At 41.1% G+C, this 22,270-nt stretch overlaps 4 protein-coding genes, 2 long non-coding RNA genes and 3 other non-coding genes across 10 annotated transcripts; 4 read left to right on the plus strand and 5 right to left on the minus strand.

Moving 5' to 3' along the window:
• The first annotated feature begins 768 nt into the window (after positions 1-768).
• On the plus strand, positions 769-839 carry TRNAG-GCC (transfer RNA glycine (anticodon GCC)). Its single transcript has one exon. It is a non-coding gene; the product is annotated as a tRNA-Gly (tRNA).
• A 175-nt stretch (positions 840-1,014) lies between these two features.
• On the minus strand, positions 1,015-1,085 carry TRNAG-GCC (transfer RNA glycine (anticodon GCC)). Its single transcript has one exon. It is a non-coding gene; the product is annotated as a tRNA-Gly (tRNA).
• A 502-nt stretch (positions 1,086-1,587) lies between these two features.
• Positions 1,588-7,306, plus strand: LOC145699490 (uncharacterized). Of its 2 annotated transcripts, XM_081776764.1 has the most exons (6): positions 1,588-1,691; positions 6,154-6,204; positions 6,553-6,648; positions 6,935-6,979; positions 7,075-7,103; positions 7,202-7,306. In XM_081776764.1, exons 1-6 carry the CDS (start codon positions 1,661-1,663, stop codon positions 7,235-7,237), a joined length of 288 nt encoding a protein of 95 aa, XP_081632890.1. In that variant the 5' UTR covers positions 1,588-1,660; the 3' UTR covers positions 7,238-7,306. The 2 variants fall into 2 exon arrangements, with proteins under 2 accessions (XP_081632890.1, XP_081632889.1); XM_081776763.1 differs by lacking the exon at positions 1,588-1,691 and having other exon boundaries at positions 6,022-6,204.
• Positions 5,052-5,122, minus strand: TRNAG-GCC (transfer RNA glycine (anticodon GCC)). Its single transcript has one exon. It is a non-coding gene; the product is annotated as a tRNA-Gly (tRNA).
• An 881-nt stretch (positions 7,307-8,187) lies between the features above and the next one.
• LOC145700242 (organic cation transporter protein-like) lies at positions 8,188-10,247 on the plus strand. The gene is made up of 5 exons (XM_081777493.1): positions 8,188-8,962; positions 9,009-9,100; positions 9,139-9,473; positions 9,514-9,959; positions 10,017-10,247. Exons 1-5 carry the CDS (start codon positions 8,512-8,514, stop codon positions 10,145-10,147), a joined length of 1,455 nt encoding a protein of 484 aa, XP_081633619.1. The 5' UTR covers positions 8,188-8,511; the 3' UTR covers positions 10,148-10,247.
• Positions 10,248-11,409: 1,162 nt separating this feature from the next.
• LOC145697597 (cytochrome P450 4A24-like) lies at positions 11,410-12,897 on the plus strand. Its single transcript, XM_081774817.1, has one exon. It carries the CDS (start codon positions 11,410-11,412, stop codon positions 12,895-12,897), a length of 1,488 nt encoding a protein of 495 aa, XP_081630943.1.
• A 761-nt stretch (positions 12,898-13,658) lies between these two features.
• Positions 13,659-14,468, minus strand: LOC145700416 (uncharacterized). Its single transcript, XR_014134205.1, has 3 exons — positions 14,387-14,468; positions 13,819-13,909; positions 13,659-13,773 (listed from the first exon to the last, which is right to left on the minus strand). It is a non-coding gene; the product is annotated as an uncharacterized LOC145700416 (long non-coding RNA).
• A 2,468-nt stretch (positions 14,469-16,936) lies between these two features.
• Positions 16,937-18,943, minus strand: LOC145699758 (uncharacterized). Its single transcript, XR_014134074.1, has 3 exons — positions 18,581-18,943; positions 18,212-18,481; positions 16,937-17,071 (listed from the first exon to the last, which is right to left on the minus strand). It is a non-coding gene; the product is annotated as an uncharacterized LOC145699758 (long non-coding RNA).
• A 573-nt stretch (positions 18,944-19,516) lies between these two features.
• LOC145696759 (acidic phospholipase A2-like) lies at positions 19,517-20,808 on the minus strand. Its single transcript, XM_081773845.1, has 2 exons — positions 19,993-20,808; positions 19,517-19,925 (listed from the first exon to the last, which is right to left on the minus strand). The coding sequence occupies exons 1-2, from the start codon at positions 20,371-20,373 to the stop codon at positions 19,830-19,832; spliced, it is 477 nt and encodes a 158-aa protein (XP_081629971.1). The 5' UTR covers positions 20,374-20,808; the 3' UTR covers positions 19,517-19,829.
• Between the last annotated feature and the right edge of the window lie 1,462 nt (positions 20,809-22,270).

Raw genomic sequence — 22,270 nt, forward strand, 5'->3', positions numbered from 1 at the left:
GATTGAGCAAAAGAGTGGGGTTGTTTACCACTATAAATGCCCTTGTGGCAAAAATGATTATCAGGGGGAAACAAAGAGGCAGCTCGGAACAAGAATCCAGGAGCATTTCGAACCCAGATACCGTAGCCCTATGTTCTTCCACACTTTGAGGTGTCCAAAATTCAGGGAACTCTTTGACAAATATTTAAGTGAGCCAGACACTCCTAAATACAAACCTACGACTTCTAGAGCTAAAATTAAAACAAATTTCTGCTTCAAACACAAACTCGTTTCTGTTATCTCCAATCAACCGTACTACAAAGACCGTACTCTATGTGAAGCGTTTTCAATCAAATTAAAAGATCCAAGCTTAAATAAGCAGATCAAGTTCGCTGAAGTTAAATTTCTGTAATGGAGCATTTGAAACTCGCTTTCTCTGGCGCTCCATTACATCTGCCGCGAAAGCGAGTTTTCATCTTTTGTTTTCAACTTTCTATCTCATTCGAAATTGTCCAACTCTAGGTGAGAGTATTCTTTCTTTTTTCTGAGCTGTGAAATTTATATCTGTACTAGGGACTGATGAAGGCACCATAGTCGCCGAAACGCGTATCCCAAATAAATTACGAATCAAATCATAATTATTATTAAATGCAGCCTGCATAGATTGCTTCAGGTGAACAGTGATAAGCGGCTATTTAGCTATAAGAACGAGGCTTTTTCAGATTAATTTTCTTCGAGCCAAAATTTTCGCGACCGGACATTCAGAGCCTTTGCCGGTTGGTTCTCCAAGCAACGTTGGTTCAGTGGTAGAATTCTCGCCTGCCACGCGGGAGGCCCGGGTTCGATTCCCGGACGTTGCAAGTTTTGAGCTTTTTTCGAACCTTTTTGAACCAACTTATTTTGCGACTTTTATCGCGCATCAAATCGTTCTTACTGATATCAAGTCTATTGCATCCCTTTATAGAACCAGGAAACTTTCCTGAGGAAAGATGATTAAATTAATTGGTTCAAAATGGTTCGAAAAATTTCAAAACTTGCAACGTCCGGGAATCGAACCCGGGCCTCCCGCGTGGCAGGCGAGAATTCTACCACTGAACCAACGTTGCTTGTAGATTAAACCTGAATGAAACCATTAATAATTATGAACCAATGGAACCATGGCTGCTTGAAAGCTGAATCTTACTGTTCAAATTGACACCAGCCAAAAAGAAACGTTGCATTAAAAACAGCTGGCGTTTATCAGCCAAAGTCTCTAAGGCTGAGGATTTAATTTTTGATTCAGCGAAATGTGCGAAAATGGAACAAAATCGCTTCAAATCTGCGTTTAGCTGAAGTGGCCGTCGATGGCTTCGGCTGAACGTGGCCGAGATTAGCCAAGTGGCATTTTCATTGGAAAACCGACGATGTCTATTTTTGTTGTTTTTGCATTTCTCGTGAATATGGCAATTTTATCTACAAGCGCGTATACTCAAAAAGCCAAGTAAGGAGCATCTCAGATGCTGCATCTGAATTCTGGCAATTTATGGCCTCAAATTTAAACAGCTTGATCGCAATAAAAATTTCATTTCGAATTTGTTCCTTCTTCTTTCCGCGGAACAAATAAGCTTATCTCTTTTCCTCTCAGAGCGAAACTCAGTGAATCGAAATTTTTCGCACTTTAAAATTTCAAATTTCAAAAATCATGGAAGAGAGAAAACAAGAAGAAAAAGACGGTAAAAATACATTTTCTAATCAGAAAAAATGATACGGTAAACACCCGCTGCTTTGCATATTTCGTAACTGTTATCTTTTGGTTGATAAAATGTTGTTATCGGTTTTCTCCGTCAGAAATTCCCCGCTTAGCTGTACCAAAAGCCGATAGCGATCGAGAATACTTGCTATACTTTCTTTTTAAACAGCAGTTCTGCTTTTTATCTTGCGGCTTTTCCCATCAGTCTTTTGTCACTAGAACGTGGTTTTTTCTATTTGAGACAAAGCTCTAGAATAGGGTCAGGCATTTTCACGTGATCACCGCTGTACACGCTAAATTTTTTTTGGGTAGTAGCCTGGGGGGTACTGATCACAAAAAACATAGCGGCCCTCGCTTAACCCAAAAACACCTTAACAATTTTAACCCGTTTTCTGTTTTACTCGTTTTTGGCCATTTTAAAGGAAAAAAAGTATTTTAACTCGATTTTATACGTACAAAACAAACAAATAATTATTTTGATAAGTTTAAATTAATCTTATAATGGAAACTAAATAATTGAACTGGGGTTGCCACGGGAGAAAATCGAGTTTAATCGATGAAAGACACCATAATTAAGCAAAAAACAAGAAAAATTAGAATTTTTATAACAATGGGAGTGGGTGGGGTTGGGGACATAACTAAGATTGATCAAGTCAGTGTTCCAAGCCTTTGTCAAGCCCCTTAAATTAAAAAATCAAGGGACGGGGCTGAGACGGCCCGAAGGGCCGTCAAGCCCCTTAAATTAAAAAATCAAGGGACGGGGCTGAGACGGCCCGAAGGGCCGTCAAGCCCCTTAAATTAAAAAATCAAGGGACGGGGCTGAGACGGCCCGAAGGGCCGTCAAGCCCCTTAAATTAAAAAATCAAGGGACGGGGCTGAGACGGCCCGAAGGGCCGTCAAGCCCCTTAAATTAAAAAATCAAGGGACGGGGCTGAGACGGCCCGAAGGGCCGTCAAGCCCCTTAAATTAAAAATCAAGGGACGGGGCTGAGACGGCCCGAAGGGCCGTCAAGCCCCTTAAATTAAAAATCAAGGGACGGGGCTGAGACGGCCCGAAGGGCCGTCAAGCCCCTTAAATTAAAAAATCAAGGGACGGGGCTGAGACGGCCCGAAGGGCCGTCAAGCCCCTTAAATTAAAAAATCAAGGGACGGGGCTGAGACGGCCCGAAGGGCCGTCAAGCCCCTTAAATTAAAAAATCAAGGGACGGGGCTGAGACGGCCCGAAGGGCCGTCAAGCCCCTTAAATTAAAAAATCAAGGGACGGGGCTGAGACGGCCCGAAGGGCCGTCAAGCCCCTTAAATTAAAAAATCAAGGGACGGGGCTGAGACGGCCCGAAGGGCCGTCAAGCCCCTTAAATTAAAAAATCAAGGGACGGGGCTGAGACGGCCCGAAGGGCCGTCAAGCCCCTTAAATTAAAAAATCAAGGGACGGGGCTGAGACGGCCCGAAGGGCCGTCAAGCCCCTTAAATTAAAAAATCAAGGGACGGGGCTGAGACGGCCCGAAGGGCCGTCAAGCCCCTTAAATTAAAAAATCAAGGGACGGGGCTGAGACGGCCCGAAGGGCCGTCAAGCCCCTTAAATTAAAAAATCAAGGGACGGGGCTGAGACGGCCCGAAGGGCCGTCAAGCCCCTTAAATTAAAAAATCAAGGGACGGGGCTGAGACGGCCCGAAGGGCCGTCAAGCCCCTTAAATTAAAAAATCAAGGGACGGGGCTGAGACGGCCCGAAGGGCCGTCAAGCCCCTTAAATTAAAAAATCAAGGGACGGGGCTGAGACGGCCCGAAGGGCCGTCAAGCCCCTTAAATTAAAAAATCAAGGGACGGGGCTGAGACGGCCCGAAGGGCCGTCAAGCCCCTTAAATTAAAAAATCAAACGGGGCTGAGACGGCCCGAAGGGGTCAAGCCCCTTAAATTAAAAATCAAGGGACGGGGCTGAGACGGCCCGAAGGGCCGTCAAGCCCCTTAAATTAAAAAATCAAGGGACGGGGCTGAGACGGCCCGAAGGGCCGTCAAGCCCCTTAAATTAAAAAATCAAGGGACGGGGCTGAGACGGCCCGAAGGGCCGTCAAGCCCTTTAAATTAAAAAATCAAGGGACGGGGCTGAGACGGCCCGAAGGGCCGTCAAGCCCCTTAAATTAAAAAATCAAGGGACGGGGCTGAGACGGCCCGAAGGGCCGTCAAGCCCCATAAATTAAAAAATCAAGGGACGGGGCTGAGACGGCCCGAAGGGCCGTCAAGCCCCTTAAATTAAAAAATCAAGGGACGGGGCTGAGACGGCCCGAAGGGCCGTCAAGCCCCTTAAATTAAAAATCAAGGGACGGGGCTGAGACGGCCCGAAGGGCCGTCAAGCCCCTTAAATTAAAATCAAGGGACGGGGCTGAGACGGCCCGAAGGGCCGTCAAGCCCCTTAAATTAAAAAATCAAGGGACGGGGCTGAGACGGCCCGAAGGGCCGTCAAGCCCCTTAAATTAAAAAATCAAGGGACGGGGCTGAGACGGCCCGAAGGGCCGTCAAGCCCCATAAATTAAAAAAATCAAGGGACGGGGCTGAGACGGCCCGAAGGGCCGTCAAGCCCCTTAAATTAAAAAATCAAGGGACGGGGCTGAGACGGCCCGAAAGACCGTCAAGCCCCTTAAATTAAAAAATCAAGGGACGGGGCTGAGACGGCCCGAAGGGCCGTCAAGCCCCTTAAATTAAAAAATCAAGGGACGGGGCTGAGACGGCCCGAAGGGCCGTCAAGCCCCTTAAATTAAAAAATCAAGGGACGGGGCTGAGACGGCCCGAAGGGCCGTCAAGCCCCTTAAATTAAAAAATCAAGGGACGGGGCTGAGACGGCCCGAAGGGCCGTCAAGCCCATTAAATTAAAAAATCAAGGGACGGGGCTGAGACGGCCCGAAGGGCCGTCAAGCCCCTTAAATTAAAAAATCAAGGGACGGGGCTGAGACGGCCCGAATTTTAGATTAAAATTACAATTTTTTTTATGAAAAATCGGAGTTCACTAAAAAGGGTTAAATTTAAACCTTCGACTATGGGTTAAAAAGATATTTTTATAGAATAATTTTCAATTTGACACGTTTAAAAACAATTTAAACACCAAAAATATTCTTATTTCAATGAAAAATTGCAATTTCCGAAAATGGGTTCAAATATATAGTACGTTTTTGGGTTAAGCGAGGGCCGCTATGTTTTTTGTGATCAGTACCCCCCAGGCTATCACCCAAAAAAATATTAGCGTGTACAGCGGTGATCACGTGAAAATGCCTGACCCTACTCTAGAATTTGCAAAGAATTTGTTTTGTCGCAAATCGGTTAGTGTTCGGAATGGTTCAAAAAAGTTCAAAACTTGCAACGTCCGGGAATCGAACCCGGGCCTCCCGCGTGGCAGGCGAGAATTCTACCACTGAACCAACGTTGCTTGAAAACCAATATTTTTGGAACCACTAGCAATTAAACGAATCAAGAAATCTATTTTGTGGCCGGATTCGGTGTCACGAATGAGCCTAGAACTCGATCTTGTTTGCAGCAAACTTTTTCCCATCTGATTGGCCTATCGCCAGAAAGCTGCCATCTGATTGGTCGTGAACTTGAAAAAAAAATTTCGGTCAAAATTGTCGCCAAAAAAATTTCTTCTTGCTAAAAATGAGTAGAGCTGTAGTTTGTAAGATGAAAGCATGTTTACGCCTGGGTCCCTTATCTTTCCCGATTTGACTCGAGCATCGACAGACTGTATCTGTGCGCTGGCCGTTCATTAGAATAAATATTTAACTTTCGTCCTTTCAAATTTTTTCCCAAAAAAGGCGAAATCCGCCACCTGCAAAAATTCTAGCGAATTCATTTCTTATCAACTTTCCTCCCACATTCCCATCCGCAAAAAAACTAGAATAAAAGGCGGGAAAATACGGAAATTTGAAATAATCAGGCCAAGGCGTGCCCCTGAGAATAACAAATGTTTGTTCAAGAAATTTCTGTTGAACAGATTTTATGCAAACTGTTTTTCTTTAAAAAAACTGATACCGGAGAGAGTTATTTTGAACGAACAAGAACAGGAATTTAGTTCAAAGAAACACCTTTCAAAAATTTAAACGTGCTGATTTGTTGATCCCATAATAAGCGCTTGATGAACCCTTTCCACTTATGAACCTTGGTTCTTCGCTTTTTTTGGTTGCAAGCTTAGACGGGGATAATCTGATAAGCCAAACAGATTTTCATTCTGAAAATCGAGATGCTGATACTCTTAAAGCTTTAGGCTTATTAAATCTTAAAGATTTTTGCTTGATTTTTTAAGGGCGTAGACACTGTTTATGCCCGGCCCCCCGTAAACCGCAAAAATAGCATTTTCATTTTTTTTGAAAATCGTGAAGTTGTTACGATTTGTAACTAAAAGAAGCTCGAGTTGCGTTATGCCGAACACGAAGCGCGAAAAGAACCCGTCATTAGATGCTTTAGATGAGAAGATAATCGAGCGCCAAAGATTGAGCCACGTTTTCAACAAACTAGGTAGGTCATGATTTTTATAGAAACGGAAATAGCAGTTTTTAACTTCTAAAAAACATCTTTTCCTTGGAATCTGGGGAAACGAATAATTCAAACTCTTATCGGTTTTTAAATGATAATGTCCGTTTGTTGGTTGTTTTATCTGCTGTTTTTATGTTAACAAGGAAAAAAAGAAACAATCAAACAAGTTTTTATGAAGAAAAAAACAAGAATATCGAAAAATAATTCGAATTAAAAAGAATACTTTTCTTTCTAAAATCTGATTGGCCTACAACTCGAACGCAGACCCCTGATTGGTCTTAATAATGAACGAAATTTTCTTATTTTTTTTTCTCAAAATATGAATTTTAGCTGAACAGAATGGCCCGGTCGAAGAAGAGGAAGCAACCATGAATGCATTTTTCACTACTTGGCAGCTCCGGCAACTCGTCGAAAATTTTGGAGAAGGTAAAATAAAAACCCGCCGAACATGAAAATTATTCGAAACCAAGATTTACAAGTCAGGCTTATCCTGAACTTACGAGCATCGGAGTAAGTCGAACCCGAGTAATTTTAAATCTTGAGCGGCCCAAAATAATAAATACAGCTGTCTGTATTGGAACATACAGAGGGCGCGACCTGACATGTATTTGGAGACGAAAACACTTGGTTTTGAGCCGTTTATATTTGACAGCAAGAGGATTAAGAATTTATAAAAAAAAATTTGGCTAAAAAAGAACTAATCTATTTTTAGACCCGTTGGAGCCTTCAGACGTCTCCGAACTCGTGAAAATTCTAGGCTCGGGGCTTCGCGAAGGACCGCTGCTCGAGTCAGATAAAACGAAATCTCGAGGGTTATTTTATTTTTGGCGGTTTTCGGCGGCCCTCAGGTAGACCCACTCGGTCAAGGGCGAGTACTTGTCAGGAGCGGTTCCAAAATGAAGCATTGGAACCCACGTGCATAATTTTCGCACCTTGCCTAGTAGGGTCCAAACGAGCGTGCTTTTTGGAACAACGGGAAAGTCATGCTGTTGCTGTTTTATGTGGAGAAGCTTGATGGAAAAACGAAACGGCGAAAAGATATTTTTCTTGAAGAATAAATATAATTTTCTTATCTCTTTCTTTTCATTCAATGCAATCCAAATTTCGACGAATTTTCTTTTCTTCCTTTTTTTATTTGAAGTAGAGTTCGAAAAAATTGTGCATAATATCTTGATGTTTCTCTTCTTCTGGCTCGAAGTGAGGGGTTTTTACTTTATGGAGATATGCGTGCTTCACCAAATGTTTTAAATAACTGAAATTTGAATAAAGATACTTATTATGAAAATACTTTTTCGAGAAAAGTTCTCCGGAGACAAGAATCAATGGGCAAAGAAAAAGGTTAAATCGCATTTTTTTGTGAAAATCTGTGTTCTGGCTAATTTGACATGAGACTCTGTAGCTTTCATTCATAATTGAAAAAAGGATTATTCGGTGAAGTGCGGCGTCCTCTCCTGAAACTGTGTTTTTGAAATTATTAATGCCGGGGTTTTGCGGTCTTTGAATCACGGATAGAAGTCCAAAGTCGACTCAGGTTTCCTACATCAGTATTTTATGACGAATTTGTTGGACAGACGTGTCTTTCTCACAACTAAACAAAATACCTTTGTGCCTCGAGGGTTGAGTCATAAGATTCCTCCATCATATGGACGGTCGTCCAGACATTTATTTCCCTTCCAAAAAGAGTACTTTCTTCTAGAAAAATGTTCCTTTCCCGGCAAGGTCCGACTTGGGGAAAAACCCACTTGCTTTTACGATCGGGCACTTTTTAGACTTTACGCCTTTTACGGGTCAAAAACTATTACCCTTACGTTTTTTGTTCTTCGTAATTGAGAATTTACTCAAGCAAAGAGAGAGAGAGAAAAGATGAAGAAGGAAGAAATGGAAGAAAACTTGGGATATGACTATTTGTTCAAAAAGGAAAAAGGATACCCATTTAATTAATAAAGATGTGATCTTTCTCCTCAAATTTAAAGTATCCCCTTGAAAGATGCCTCAATTCAGCCCGCTTCAATTCATGTGGACGACGATGGCCGCCTATTGCTGGTTCACTTCCGGTTTCTTCCAGGTTGGAAGCACTTTTACTCAGGAAAGCCGCTAGAAATCAAAAATCAGATGGCGCCATTAAAATAAAAAGATAAGACAAATAACGAGCGGCTATAAAAGTATACGCCTGAGCACCGGTGCGAGACCGAAATTGACAGGAGATTCAAAAATGACACTGGTCATCATAGAATATCTTATGAAGACGGGCTGTTTTTTACAAAAGGATTGGATAACCCAAGCTGTCAAATGTATAATCTTGATTGGCCATCAATATGTCCGATGACAGACGAGACTGAAGCTCTCGCTTGCGCTAGAAATTTCATCAAGTTCGCAAATCTATCAGAGAGCAAAATTGTCTCCTGTTCAAAAAACGTCTTCGAGAAGAAATCATCTCCTGGCTTTACAAACACCGTTGCGACAGAATTCAACATCGTCTGCGACCGCGCTCATATAAACAGTAAACTGACTGGTGCCTTTATGGCAGGAATGTTTGCCGGCGTTTTTATCGGCGGAATCATCATGGATCGCCTTGGACGAAAATTGGCGTGTCTAATGGGCCAGATTGGAAGCGTCGTCGTGAATTTAGCGATCGCATTTTCAAGTGGAATCTGGATGTACGCGGGACTGAGATTTTTAGCTGCGTTCTTTTCGATGTTACAAGCGACTAGTTGTTTTGTTTACTGCGTCGAAATGACAGGTCAGTAGATCGTGCCTTTTGCCAAGAAGACAATCGCTATTTGCAGGGCCAAAATATCGAACTTGGGTTGGAAATTGGGCGGCTGTTATGTTCACTTTTGGATTTATGTGCATCACTCCTATCGGAATGATTTTCAAGGTAGAATCGAGCGAATGCTTCTTTCCAGCAAATTCTAGGATTGGCGCGAAATGCAGATTGCCTTTTCTCTATCACCGATTCCATTCATCACAATTTTCTTTTGGCTGCTTCCAAATTCCGCGGCATGGCTCTACTCAATCGGAAAATTTAAAGAAGCACGAAAGACGATCTATCAAATTTCTTACAATGTCAATGCGCAAGGAATCGATGATGAATTCCTGGAAAAGCTGGAGGTTGAGATCAAGAACTGTCAGAAATCGGCGAATGTTGGTCAAAAATACACGCAAGTTGATTTGCTCAAGACATCCGGGATGAGAAGAACGACGCTGACGATTTGCTTGTTCTGGTTTTGCCTGGTCGCTCTATATTACGGGTAAACTGAGGGTTAAATTTATCTTTTTATTCTTTTTTAGGCTCACTTTTGGCGTCCAAGATCTCGGAGGAAACATTCTCTACACAAATTTAATGTATGGTGTCGCTGAATCTCTCGGCTTTGGATGCGTTTCTTTCATCATCGACAAGCCCTGGCTCGGAAGAAGACTTGGAAATATTTGGATCGTATCCTTTGCCACAGCTGGTTGCTTCCTTGCTCTGGTTGGCGACCTCGTTGGATTGAAAATGATGAAGATTGCTTCCGCTTTTGCTGGAAAACTCGGCGCTTCGGCTAGCTTTGGCGTCGCGTACATTTACGCTTCTGAGCTTTTCCCGACTCCGATGAGAGGCATCGGTGTGGGGACTGCTTCTGCTTGTGGAAGAATTGGCGGTGTTCTTTCTCCTTTCATCGCTGATTTGAGTCGGACGGCTTCATATTTGCCTTTTGCCGTGTTTTCTGTTTTTGGGCTGGTTTTGATTGCATCGAGTAAGTTGGTTTTTCTCCTTGTTTTGTTTCTTCTACTGATTTTTTAACTGTTTATAGCATATTTCTTGCCAGAAACGCTGGCGATGCCGATGATGATTTCAAAGGATCAAGCTGAGGAATTTTACGAACAAGCTTATGGAAAGAAAAAAGATCGAAGAAATGACGAAGAAATTTCTTTGAAAATCTAGGCTATTCAAATTAATCTGTTTCGAGTCGAAACTTTCGACTGTAAATTCATTACGAAAGACCCCGTCTCAAAGATGTTGAAATTTTCAAATTAAAAATAACCTTGAAAACATTGTCGTTTTTTCTACGCAAATGGTAAGTAGCAAAGTCCGCTCAGCTGCAGATCGCAATGAGTTCACGTCTCAGTGAGTCTCTCCTTGAGTTGTTATTTTGAAATTTCTGACTGCAATGGCATTTGTCTGCGTTGCCGCTGCTGGGAGCGAACTTATCCATCAAGTTATCCGGTTCAGGTGTTGCTAGCGGGACCAGACGAGAGCGATCTGGTGCAATGCGGGTCAGAATAATTTTGATCTACTCGACCTTCGGGCCCATCTGATGCAAATAGAAAAGTTTCCAGTCTGGTCTAGGATAGTCCTGGTGGTCCTAGGCAATGTATCATTTCGCTGGGAAGGAATTTTGCTCTTATCGCGCGTAAAAGCGCTTTCAGCTGCGATCTAATCCGAAAATAGATGCGAGACTGTGCGAAATTGCTCGAAAAAATGTCTGGCAAAAGTAGAGTCAATGACATGACGTGTTATGGACCGGATTCGATGAAAAGGAATTAAGAAAGCCGAAGCATCGAGAAGGGCTTCTTATGTCAAAATTTCCAGGAAAGTATAACCAAGGGAAGACATAGTCTAAAATGAAGGTAGTAGGGGGTTATGATTCGAGCTCCCCCTAACCCTTAACCTAACCCAGGGGGATACTTCCCCTTTCCACTAGCCCAGATTCTAGAAATAAAAAAATTTAGTAATTATGTTGTTAATTAAAAAAACAGGAATGGATGCAAAGACCCAGGCTAATTGTGTACTTCCAGAAGCGGCGGAACTGTGAGACGGGAATATTTTAGTTTTTTCTGTTTCTTTAAGAAGTGCTTTATGTAACATAAATTATGTTGTAAACAGATGATTTTATTTTCCACTCTACAAAATGAAATTTGATTTCAAAAATGAATAAATCTGTTTATCGAAATATTTATCGTTTTCGAGAAGAAATCAGACAAGTTCAAAGATCCGAGTGCAAAGATTTGTCCCTGAAAAGCCACTCTCTCCCTGAGAACACGTCCGGAAACGACTGCACCCCAAGCTGTGCCAACATCAATCCACCAGTCTGGGACCCAAATAATCCTTGGCTGTATAATCCTCCCCTATAAAATCTCCTTTCAGTCTACCGAATCCATCAATCTTTCAAAAAAAAATCAACTGAAATCAACAAAGAGAACCAAATGCAAAACTTCTTTTTTCTCGCCTTTTTGGCGATATTTCTTCTCGCGCTGCTTCTTCTAAAAAACACCTTGAAAAACCGCGAGTTAACCGCCTTCTACAAAAATTTCCAAACTCCAGAAATCGGGAATAAGTCCGATTCCTTGATCAAAAAGCTGATTTTCGGCCACTTGATCGACTTCAGCCGGGAAAGCGGTTCAACTTCCGCCGGCTTCGACTGGCGACGAAAATGTATTACTGAAACAGGCGCCCACGTGATCCGATTTTTCTCCCGAAAAATGCTCGTCATCTACTCGCCCGAAATAGTCCAATTCTTCACCAATCTCGACGCGGAGCTTGTCGAAAAGTCGCAAAACTTCAAGCGAATCTTCAACAATCTCACCTCTTCCGTCCTTTTCAAAGAAGGAAAAGATTGGAAAGCCGATCGAAAGCACTTCGAGCCTTTTTGCTTCTACGACATGGTCAAAAAATACGCTTCATACTTCTATTCCGGCGCTCAAGATCTTTCAACGAAGCTTCTTGATGCTGGAAAGTCAGGAAAATCAGTTTTGGTCGACCAACTCGTTCAAGAACTCACTTTGAAAACTTTGATGGCAAGCTTGCTTGGAATCGAGCTTGATCTTTCCGAAGAAGAATCGAAACAACTCAACGACGATTTTATCACCGTCTCGATGACGATGAAGCTCGACAAGTCACTAGGCGACATCCTCGCCAAAATTCCCCTCCTCCGCCGCTTCTCGAAAAAGGGCCAAAAAGAAAAGGCCGCTTTTGAAAATCTTCGAAATTTGGTCGATCAGATTTTGGATCAAGCCGCAAACACGAAGAAAATCTCCGACCTGGCGTTTTATCTCCAGAAGAAGACAAAAATGACAAGGGATGAGATCGCTGCGAATATTTTTCTCTTCACCATGGCTGGTCACGAGACCAACAAATCATCGATTGTTTGGGCTCTCTATGAATTGGCGAAGGACCCGGAACTGCAAAAACAGCTGGTGGAAGAGTTCAACCAGAAGAAAGCCCTTGGCATTGATATCTTAACATACGTCCAGCAGGAGTCCCTTCTTTCGTCCTTCGTTTCCGAGGTTCAGCGATTCTACTCCGTCGCTCCAGAAATCGTTCCCCGCACGCTCAAGCGCTCCGTCACCATGCCAAATGGCCTCGTTGCTCCTAAAGGAACCACTTTCATGCTCGGCATCTGGGAGAGTCACATGAACCCGACAAGTTATTTCGAGCCAGAGAAGTTCAATCCACGACGATTTTTGGACAACGATATCGCAAAAAATGCTTTCATCCCCTTTTCAGCCGGGCAGCGAAAATGCGTTGGATACAAATATGGAATTACTCAAGTGCGAACTGTGATTGCGACGCTGCTAGAAAAATGCGAGTTCAAATTGGATACAGCCCATCATGTCAATATGACGAGGGTGATGACGATGAATCCACACAATGGAGTCAAACTGTTTATCAGCCCTAGAAAAAATGATGCCTAGAATCCTCTTCGTTTTCTGCTTTTTTCACTGCCCTGCAACTTTTCTTGTATAATAAATGAAAACATTTTTAATCAACCCTTTTTATTGCTCAAAAATATTGAAAATTGTCCGTTAAATACAGTCACAATCCGTCAATTACCGTCAATCGCCATCAAAAATGCCTAATAGTCGCGGAATAGCTCGTCCAAATCGCTCAATCTGTTCAAGTAGCGTCGATTCTGGCGATTTTGGGAGTCGAAGTTATTGTAGAATTGTTGATTTTGGTAGGATGGCTTTTGGAAGTACTCCTGATTCTGCTCGAGGAAAAGGTCCAGGTTGCTTGGGAGGTTAAAGCTAGAGCCGATGTTCTTTGGCTGGTTGAAGTTGTTGGCGCGGCCGTTGATTGGGACTTGGCTTGGGAAGTCGTTGTTGATTGCATCGAGGGCGAGGAGATATTCGAGATAAGCGTCTGAAGGGGTGTCTAGAAGGTCTATTTCTTCTTGAATCGCGTTTTCCGCCCTGTTAGAGCCGCGATATCGACTTGGTCGAGCGAAAATGGAGCTGAAGAGAAAAATTGATATTTTCATTTTCTTTTTCTATACAAGTTTTGAAGTTCTGAAGCCTGAGAAAGGCGGACTTGGTTAAATAGTCCTTGAGGATTAGGCAAGATGACTTGTGACATTTTGGTAATCGTGACAAGTTTTTTTACTCATGATGAGTTTTGTTGCTCATTATACGAGACAGGTCGCATTTTGAGGGGGATTTCGGAACACGGGCGAGTTTTTTTTTCATCGTCAGTTTATTCAATACATTAAAAAAGGAACTAGTTCAGTTGGAAAAGCCGCATATAATCATTGTATTTATCCGAATCGCCAATCGGTGCGGGTCCTCCAAAATCTGAAAAAGAGCATAAGGATGATACAGTAAGATCGGATAACTTACAGCCTGCATCAGAAGGGACGTCGTTTTTTGCGCTGTCTGACAGGAACATATTAATCGGCGACTCGAATCTTCTCATTCTTTGCATGTATTGCTATCAAAAAATATTACCGGCACTCGATGAATTATTTATTCTTTGTTTCTAACGGTAATTGTCTGTCAGTAAGATTGACCTTCTTACTCATTAAAGGATGTTTTAAATTACCGAGTAAAAATCTCAGGTCTTCATCATCAATGTAAATTTTTATGTATCTTAAATATCAAAATAATTTATCTTATTTAAAAACTATTTTTTTTTATGTTTTCAATCTCTGCCTTCATTCGAAATTGTCCACTCTAGGTGAGAGACTGTTTTTCCTGTTTTTGAACTTTCATTTAAAATCTGTACTTAGGGCTGACGAAGGTCCACTGAGACCGAAACGCGTCCCAAAAATAAATTTCAATCATCATATTTTTTTTAATCTCAAAATTTTTCAACTAAGAAATTATTTTTTCTTTTTATATTGAAAGAAAAAATTAACACTTTATTTTGTAATCAACAATTTTTAAATCATCGATAAAATTATCTTACCGGTGATGCAATGAATAAAGGAAGAAAAAAGACAAAACTTTTCATAATTTCTTTGTTTTTTTTCAATTCTTATGTGGGAAACTCGATTACGCCAATTCAAGTAAGCGAGTGCCTTAAATATATCGAAAGCGTCAAATATACATGTCCGCAAAGTGGCGCTAAAGAACGTCGGCGTGCATTATCCACGTTATCGCTTTTCTGCCAGAAAATAACAAAGAAGAATATTCAACTATATTTCTTGGTAAAAGTGACAGACAACGGGGGAAAAGAAACAGCGTATTTTTACAGTGAATAAATAAAAATTTCAAGATATAAAAAGTGTTTGTTCGTCGATTTTCGGCTCTCCAAAGTTGCTCTGAGCTCTGAAAACCGGGTCGACTCGAGAAATTGACAGCTCAGTAATATTTTGAACAGAAATGAGATGTCGCATAATCCCGGTCAAGAATTTTGCAGAATGATGAACTTGAGTTGGCGATAATTGCGCGCGTTTCAAAACGAACGATTCCGCAGTTTTTGAAGAAATTGAGAAAGAAAGAGTACTGCACGAGGCTGGAAGCGCAAGGGACGGATTCGGCCAGTTGGAGCCCCAAATAAAGGAGCTATTTGAGTTCATTTTGAGAAATTTTAGAAAATTTTTTTGGAAAATACCGGTCAGAGCTGTCGAGTTTGAACCTGATTATTGGTCAAAAAATAACGATGAATTGAACATGAACCTTTCTATTTATCGAATTTGAATATTCAATGTATTTAAATGGACTCAGAAAATGAATTTATTCTTCAAAACGAAGTACACGACTTAATACATATTCTACATATGCATCGAATTATCATCCAGTCATCAAAAAATTTTAATGTATTCGTGAGCGTCAAGAACACATCTCAGTATGTTCATCTATTATCGCGACGAGTCAGCTGATGCCCAAATATTAATAGGATTAAGACGTATCGAATTCGCGTCAGAAGTAATCTCTCCTCTAAAATGAACCCTCCTTCGATCAAAATATTCTGGCAGCGCTGGTTCTTCTAACGACTCCAGACAGACCAGGTCATTTTGTTGAAGCCCAGGGCCGAGGATTTCCCGAAAAAGGCGGCGGATATTCAGTCTCATTGTGTCCCTGAGAATCGTGACGGTTTCAAGCGTGTCTGAATGGCAGTTTTCTTTGACATAGTTGAGCGCGGAAAAGATAGCTTCAGACTTTCAAGGGATTAAGATTCATAATTCATCGGAAAAATCGGTAGACAAGATTGTAGTCCCTTTCCTCGAATCCAGGGTAATCTCGGCTGACATTTGCCGTCATAAGCTGTGTACCTTGAGCGGAGACTTTTTGTTCTTTTCCAGCTAAAAAGACGAGTTCGAAGCTACCGACAAACAGCTGCCCGTCGGATTGAAAACTTGAGCGGAGTTTTTCACGATTTTCCGCTGAATTTGTGCTGGAAACGACGAAAATAAGATGTTTTGTTGAAAATTTACAGACGCCGGAATCCGGGGCGGAAAGAATTTCAGGGATCGTGGAAAAATCTGGAGTTGAAGAAACAAGGTATCGTGTTGGAAATGTTAGTCCTGGAGCGTCTTGAGAAAGCGATTCCAAAAATGCAGATCGAAGCCCTTCAAGAGAATACGAAGTGATCGGCTGTTTTCACTGTCAAGAACAAGTGACGCGATGAAAAATAAATTCAAGGAGAACCAAGTTTGCTTTTATTTTTTGCACGTTTTAGCACTTGAGAAGAATCAACAAAATATTTTGTTCTTGACATTTTCCTTGAAAGGAGCAATTTTCGTTGTTTGCTTCTTTTCCTTGAGAAGCATTAGTGCTTGTTCGTAAGTAAGCGTCGCCACACTTCGATGAATAGCAACTGAGTCGTCTTTGCATTGGATTGCTCCTGTGCCCAGGCAAATCACAGTGTTATCCTTATTGATGCTCTCCATCAGAAACTTAAGGCCATCTGTCGAAACGGCTTTATTTCATTTTGAGAAAATGGGCGATTTATAGATTTTGGTAAACGAGATTAGGGGCGACTTATCGCACTTATATATTTTTAAGAAAAGCCATTAGCGATCCTCTTTTTCTACTGTATCAAAGACTGTAAAAAATAAAATTCAACTGTAATACCTCTTTTTCTTGTTCAACAAAGTTCAACCAAATTAATCATCATTTAAAAGCCATAAATTCTAATAGAAAAAGCCGTTTCCTTGATTGAGAAGAATGAACGAGCTGTGAAGTAGAATGAGAATATCTACTGGAGAAACTTGCGTTTCTATTTCTGCATTTTTCAGCATATCCAAAGGAAGACTGGAAAGAATTCGTTTCTTGGACGCTCGAAGATCACCGAAATTTCGATCGAGAGTTGAGGCCTTACTTTGAGCACTCATCAGATTCTTTATTAAGTTGATTGAAACCAAATAGTTATGCTAGTGAATGCTTCGATAAAAAAGTAGATGTTCGCAAAACATACGACGCAAATTGAAAAGCACTTTTTGGTATTATTGTTATATAACTGTCATTACTCTAATTTTTATGGATTAAAATTTTCAAGAATCTGTTCCTAGGTGAAGCCAGAACAAAGCGAATGTTTATCTTCGGCTTCTCATTCTTCCATGAGCTTAAAATCGAATTGTACCATTGGCGCTGGATCATTCGGATGATTGTTGATGAATTTCCCCGCTCATTAATCGGGATCAGAAGGCTTCAAACAAGAAATTAAATATATACAACAACCCATCTTTTGAGTTCAAGATAGGATGAAAATGAAATAACAAAGTTAGCGGTCTTCGTCCAACAAAGCTTGTAATGAAATATTGAGAATATTAAAAAGAGAGCGGACAGAATCGCAAATCTACTGTTTTACTTGGATAAAACGCGATTGACAAAGCTGTCTGCACTTGAAAATTAGAAAAAGACACAGGAGTTATTTCCACTAGACTAGGTCGTATGCTCAAGTTCATTGACACAATGAACTTTTTACAGAAAAATACTGTCATGAAATAAGAAAAAAGAGTGTCTTTTAGAAACCCAAAGGATTCGAACAACAGGACATGGAACCCCTAAATCAAATAAAAAATTCAGATTTTTGAGTCTGTCTTTGTGCCAATTGAACAAAACATTTGCGGGTTTAATCGTGCAGTTTTTTGCATCTTGGTTTGTCATTTTGGCGAAGCGAAATCCGGTAAAATACATTACAACAGGGTTTGAAATCTGACGAGCTCACGAGCACGTGAGCACGTGAGTGAGCTCGATGAGCATGCTCACGCGTGCTCATGCACACAGAATTCTGCGCCCTTCGTGCTCACGCGTGCTCATGCTCACCAATTATAGAGCACAGTCGTGCTCACGCGAGCTCATGCTCATGGATCTCTGGAAGGGCAAATTCTGTGCTCATGAGCACGTGAGCGCGTGCTCATAGCTCACATTTTGACGTGCTAACAGTCGTTTACGACTCAAATTGGCAAATTTTATAAGCAGTTCTAACTTGGGGTTGCGCTGGCGGGATTTTTGGGCAGTCTCAGCCCCGTTCCTTGATTTCTTAATTTAAGGGGCTTGACGGCCCTTCGGGCCGTCTCAGCCCCGTTCCTTGATTTCTTAATTTAAGGGGCTTGACACTCACGCGTGCTCGTGCTCACGCAAAATTTTCAGATTTCAAACCCTGCATTACAACAGCTTACCTTGCATATCGAGAAAAAGTCTACTCGATAAGATAAATATCCTGCGTAATTGACTCTTCAATATTATCCCGCAAAGTTCCCCCTTTTCAATAAAAAATGCATGTTCTCCCAATAAACCCCCGAAATCCGCGATTAATTTTCAGATAAAAGCAACATCTCCTCACCTTATTGTTTTCTCGCCCGGTTGTCGACCCTCTTCTGCTTCGATTTTCCTTGTTTCTGAATTGGCAGATAGTAGTTCTAACTTGGGAGTGGGAAGTTGTATGTTCTGATCGATGAAGTTTTCATGAATTTTCGAGAAATCGACGGTTTCGTCCGACTCTTTTTGAAATTTTGGGGAAACTTGCTGGCTTATCAGCTTGTTCATTAGCACATCTGATGTTTTTTCAAGGCCAAATGGGCCAAGATCATTCTTGTTTTCATTTTGTTGAGATCTGACAAAGGGTTGACGAGAATTTTTATAGAGAAAAAAGGTCGATCATCTTTATTTTTTTACTTATAATCACCCTCAATTATCATTTGTCAACCCTAACCTGAAAGAATTGATGTCTTGATAGTCATCATTCTCATTTACAAGCCTCTGCGATTCCGGTTTGTCGAGATATCCATTCAAACTTGACCATTTCTCTGCCCATTCTTTCTCCAAATTGTGAACAAGTTTTATAAAAAACGTCAAAACAAAAACACAAATCGTCGCGACAAAAATTTCCAGCCGCGGTCTCGATTTTCCAAAGCATAAAAAACTTGACTTCGATCGTGATCGCTTCTTTTTGCCTCTTTTGCTTTTATAATTCGGCGTTGCTCTCATTCTCTGAGCATGAAAAGGGTTTTTGACTAGCTCGGATATGCTTCCTGGCGAGTGATCTCGAGCATGTTTAGGTTTAATTAACAAGTGGTCAGAGGGTCGACTTGAAAAAAAAGTTTGTCCGAGTAGTGCCGGGGATCGCCCCGGGCCGCGCTGGACGGGGTTGAATTATCGGATCTGCTTTCGAATCCAGGGTGATGTTTTAATCCGATAATGCTCCTCTCTTTGAATTTCAACAAATTTTGAGCATTTTTACTAGGCTAAAGTTTTCAAGAAAGTCCCAGACAAATTAATAAAAATATTATATATATATTATATATATAAAAAATTAATAGTGATTATCAAAATTGCCATTTTGACAACCTTCACCACCGGTGCCCCCGCTATCGAAGAGTCCACAATCGTCGAAAACACTAGACCTTACCCTCAGTTCATTCGATTGATGCTGAACTTTAACCCTTCCTTCGACGAAAGAAAATACTTCACGTTTGGCTGTCATTGCAATATTTTTAAGGGAAACATTTGCGATAAACCGTCAAAGACGACATGACAATGATGATCATCTATTCTAGTGTTACTCAACTCCAACCGGACCTGCCTCAATTTACAACTCTTAGGGTCCTTGTTGTTTTCAGTGAAATTTTGCAAAACAAAAGAAACAAACTATTTTTATGATTTTTTATTAAAAATTGGTTTTACAAAGAAAAATCCATCGCGTTTGCTGAGCATCATTCTTCTCGGGCCAGTTGATTAGATTTCTTCTCATCTCTTCGCGGCGAATCGACTGTACATTTTGTGTTTTTTTATGTGCGTTGGGTGTTTTTTTAATTGATTTTTTTCTGATTTATGAAAGAATTTACAAAGTAGATTGTTGATATTATGGGCATACGAAAACTTTGTGCTTGATAGTGTTCAAAATAAAAGCTAGCTGCATTAATACTTTTGATTATTAAAATTGGCATCTATCTTTTCTAGCACTAGCACTGTCCAAGAGGCTTGATGGTTCCGTTGGCACAGCATTCTTTAGTAAGGGCGTTGAAGATTGCGGCAGGTCCGGTTGGTGTTCCGCAGCACTAGAAATCAGGGTTTGAAATTTGTAAAGCAAGAGAAAATTGTCAATTCCATTATTTCGAAGCTAACCTGTGGCTCAACAGCTCCTCCTGTGCTAGAAAGGCACTGGCTCTCTCCATCCCAACCAGTTGTCGAGTAGAACATGTGGTAGTCCTCGTTGTAGACGGCGATGGCATCAACGTGGTTCCTAGCGAACATGGCGTCGCACTCGCAAAGGGCTCGACCGCAAGTGCCAGCGTCGTCTCGGCACTTTTGCTTGCTGATGTTGAAGTTGTACTCGACAAACTCGCCGATGCACATGTCGCCGTAGGTTTCTCGAGCGCACTTGAGGCAATCTTTGTAGGCCTTGCAAGTGGTGTCGAGAGCGTCGACGGGAGTTCCCTTGCCGGGCTGGGTCATTGGTCGATCACCTTGTCGAGGGATTGAGAAGAGATCGAATGAGTTTGGCATAAGAAAAATGATAAAATTGAAATTTTAGGATTTTGATTGGCTAAAGGGTCAATTATAGTTTCTTCTAGCCAATCAGAAGCCGACTTAGTTATTCTTTTTGAAGCTCAATTTCATGATTTAAAACTCATAATTTTGATAAAATTTTAACTTTGGATCTTTTGTCAACCCTTTCCTAGCATAAGACAGTGGCATCCGTAAGTCCAGTAGTCTCTCTCGTCAAAAGTGGGATTGTAGAACTCCATCCAGCTAATGAGCTGATTGTATCGTCTGTTGTTCTCGGCAGCAGCGAATTCTCCTTCGGCAGGGGCACCGGCGGCGAGAGTCATCAAAGTGGCGGTTTTGATCATCATTTTTTGGTTTTGTGATTTGGAAAATTTACTCTCGAAAAAGGTTTTTTTGAGTTTTGTAAACTATTGATTTAGTTTGTTGGAGAATCTTCGGAAAGATGATGCTTTTATAGCGCGCGGAAAAACCGCGGACCACGCGGGATTGAGGGCGCGCGCGGGCTTAGGCGCTCAAGCCTGGTCGAGAGCGATCATGATTCTGACGATTTTGCTGAAAAATGTTAAAAATTGAAGGTAAGCATAAAGAGTTCAGACAACGATTTTTGAGTTATTCTTTCCTTAGATTTGATCTCTTCTCGTTTTGAATTTTTGCGAGGAAAAAGGCGTAACTGAGTCTTTGAAATAAAAAAGATTCAGGATAAAGTTTGACAAGAATAAAAATGACATGGGTTGGTTTAAATATTTTTGCCTATATCGAAAAAAAATTAAATCATGAAGATCTTCCCTGATCTTGAGCATCCCTTTCTATTCTGTTTGAGAATCGCAAATCCGTTGTTAACATTTTTTGACAGAACTTTGTTGAAATATGTGGTACAATGTAAGTAACGATCTGACTTTTTAACAATAACCTTGTGGTTACTCTGAGTTCATTTTAGAAAAGCCAACAAAGATCCCCCTCCTCTGTATGAATCAAAATTTTTGTACTCTGTTCGGCTTAAATTTTAATTTAAAATTTAAAATTTTCTAAATGAGCTTTTATCGTCTTTTGCGGCGCGTAACAACATATTGTTTAAAATGGCGAGATGGAAGGTGTTGCGGAGTTTTGAGGAGAACATATTGAGTTTATCTCGGGCGACCAAAAAGTCGTGTTCTTTGCCGAATTGGGACGTGGAAGATGGGGGAAAATTGACGCATTTTTGTAACGAGGTTCGATATGCCGCATTTATCGAATTTATTCAACTCCCATCGGGTTCATCGTGGATCTTATCAATAATCTTTGGTTTCTTATCGGAAAGACCTTTCCTTTATTGACCAAGAGGACAGAAAATTGCGCCATTTAGTTTGAAATAAAAAGAAAGAATACTCGGTATTTCAGAGTTGACCGAGATATTTCCTCGAGTCGAAAAAACGGTCTTTCGTCATTAAAATTCTAAACTCTCCGAAATTGAAAAATTGTCAAGTCATCCTCTCACATTTAATCCCGCTTACCCACCTCAAGATATCTCGCCCTCAAGATCTCGATAATCTCCGAAATTCGGATACAACGGTTTTTCGATTCCGTCAGTGTCAGCAAAAATCAAGATTTTGAACTCAAGTTCGACTTTTTAAGATTCCACAGCTTTTTTCTCTTATTATTTTTGATTGGAAAAATAAGGACCGTCACGTGGTCCAGAAAAACATTCAATTCATGAGGTTCTCGGTCAAGTTTAAAGGCTTCGATTTCTCGATTAAAATTAACTAAGAGTTCAGGTTCATGACGTACAAAAACCGCGATGTTTGGTAAAATGGTTCCCTTCTGAATTTTCTTCGCTGACGATGTTTTTGCTTTAACGAATCTTGAAATTCGGAAAATAAAATTGCTTTTTATGACTTACTGAGTGAGACCCTTATTT

The sequence above is a fragment of the Oikopleura dioica genome, chromosome 2 (genome assembly GCF_907165135.1).
Source record: "Oikopleura dioica chromosome 2, OKI2018_I68_1.0, whole genome shotgun sequence".
NCBI classification, from domain to species: domain Eukaryota; kingdom Metazoa; phylum Chordata; class Appendicularia; order Copelata; family Oikopleuridae; genus Oikopleura; species Oikopleura dioica.

Excerpts from the sequence above, each read along its gene's own strand:
- LOC145697597 (XM_081774817.1), top strand. The coding sequence starts at position 11,410 with ATGCAAAACTTCTTTTTTCTCGCCTTTTTGGCGATATTTCTTCTCGCG.
- LOC145700242 (XM_081777493.1), top strand. The coding sequence starts at position 8,512 with ATGTATAATCTTGATTGGCCATCAATATGTCCGATGACAGACGAGACT. Across the intron at positions 9,101-9,138 it reads CTATCGGAATGATTTTCAAG|GATTGGCGCGAAATGCAGAT; the intron begins GTAGAATCGAGC and ends AGCAAATTCTAG. Across the intron at positions 9,960-10,016 it reads GCTGGTTTTGATTGCATCGA|CATATTTCTTGCCAGAAACG; the intron begins GTAAGTTGGTTT and ends AACTGTTTATAG.
- LOC145696759 (XM_081773845.1), bottom strand. The coding sequence starts at position 20,373 with ATGCCAAACTCATTCGATCTCTTCTCAATCCCTCGACAAGGTGATCGA. Across the intron at positions 19,926-19,992 it reads GAGGAGCTGTTGAGCCACAG|TGCTGCGGAACACCAACCGG; the intron begins GTTAGCTTCGAA and ends CCTGATTTCTAG.
- LOC145699490 (XM_081776763.1), top strand. The coding sequence starts at position 6,108 with ATGCCGAACACGAAGCGCGAAAAGAACCCGTCATTAGATGCTTTAGAT. Across the intron at positions 6,649-6,934 it reads CGTCGAAAATTTTGGAGAAG|ACCCGTTGGAGCCTTCAGAC; the intron begins GTAAAATAAAAA and ends ATCTATTTTTAG. Across the intron at positions 7,104-7,201 it reads GTCAAGGGCGAGTACTTGTC|AGTCATGCTGTTGCTGTTTT; the intron begins AGGAGCGGTTCC and ends GAACAACGGGAA.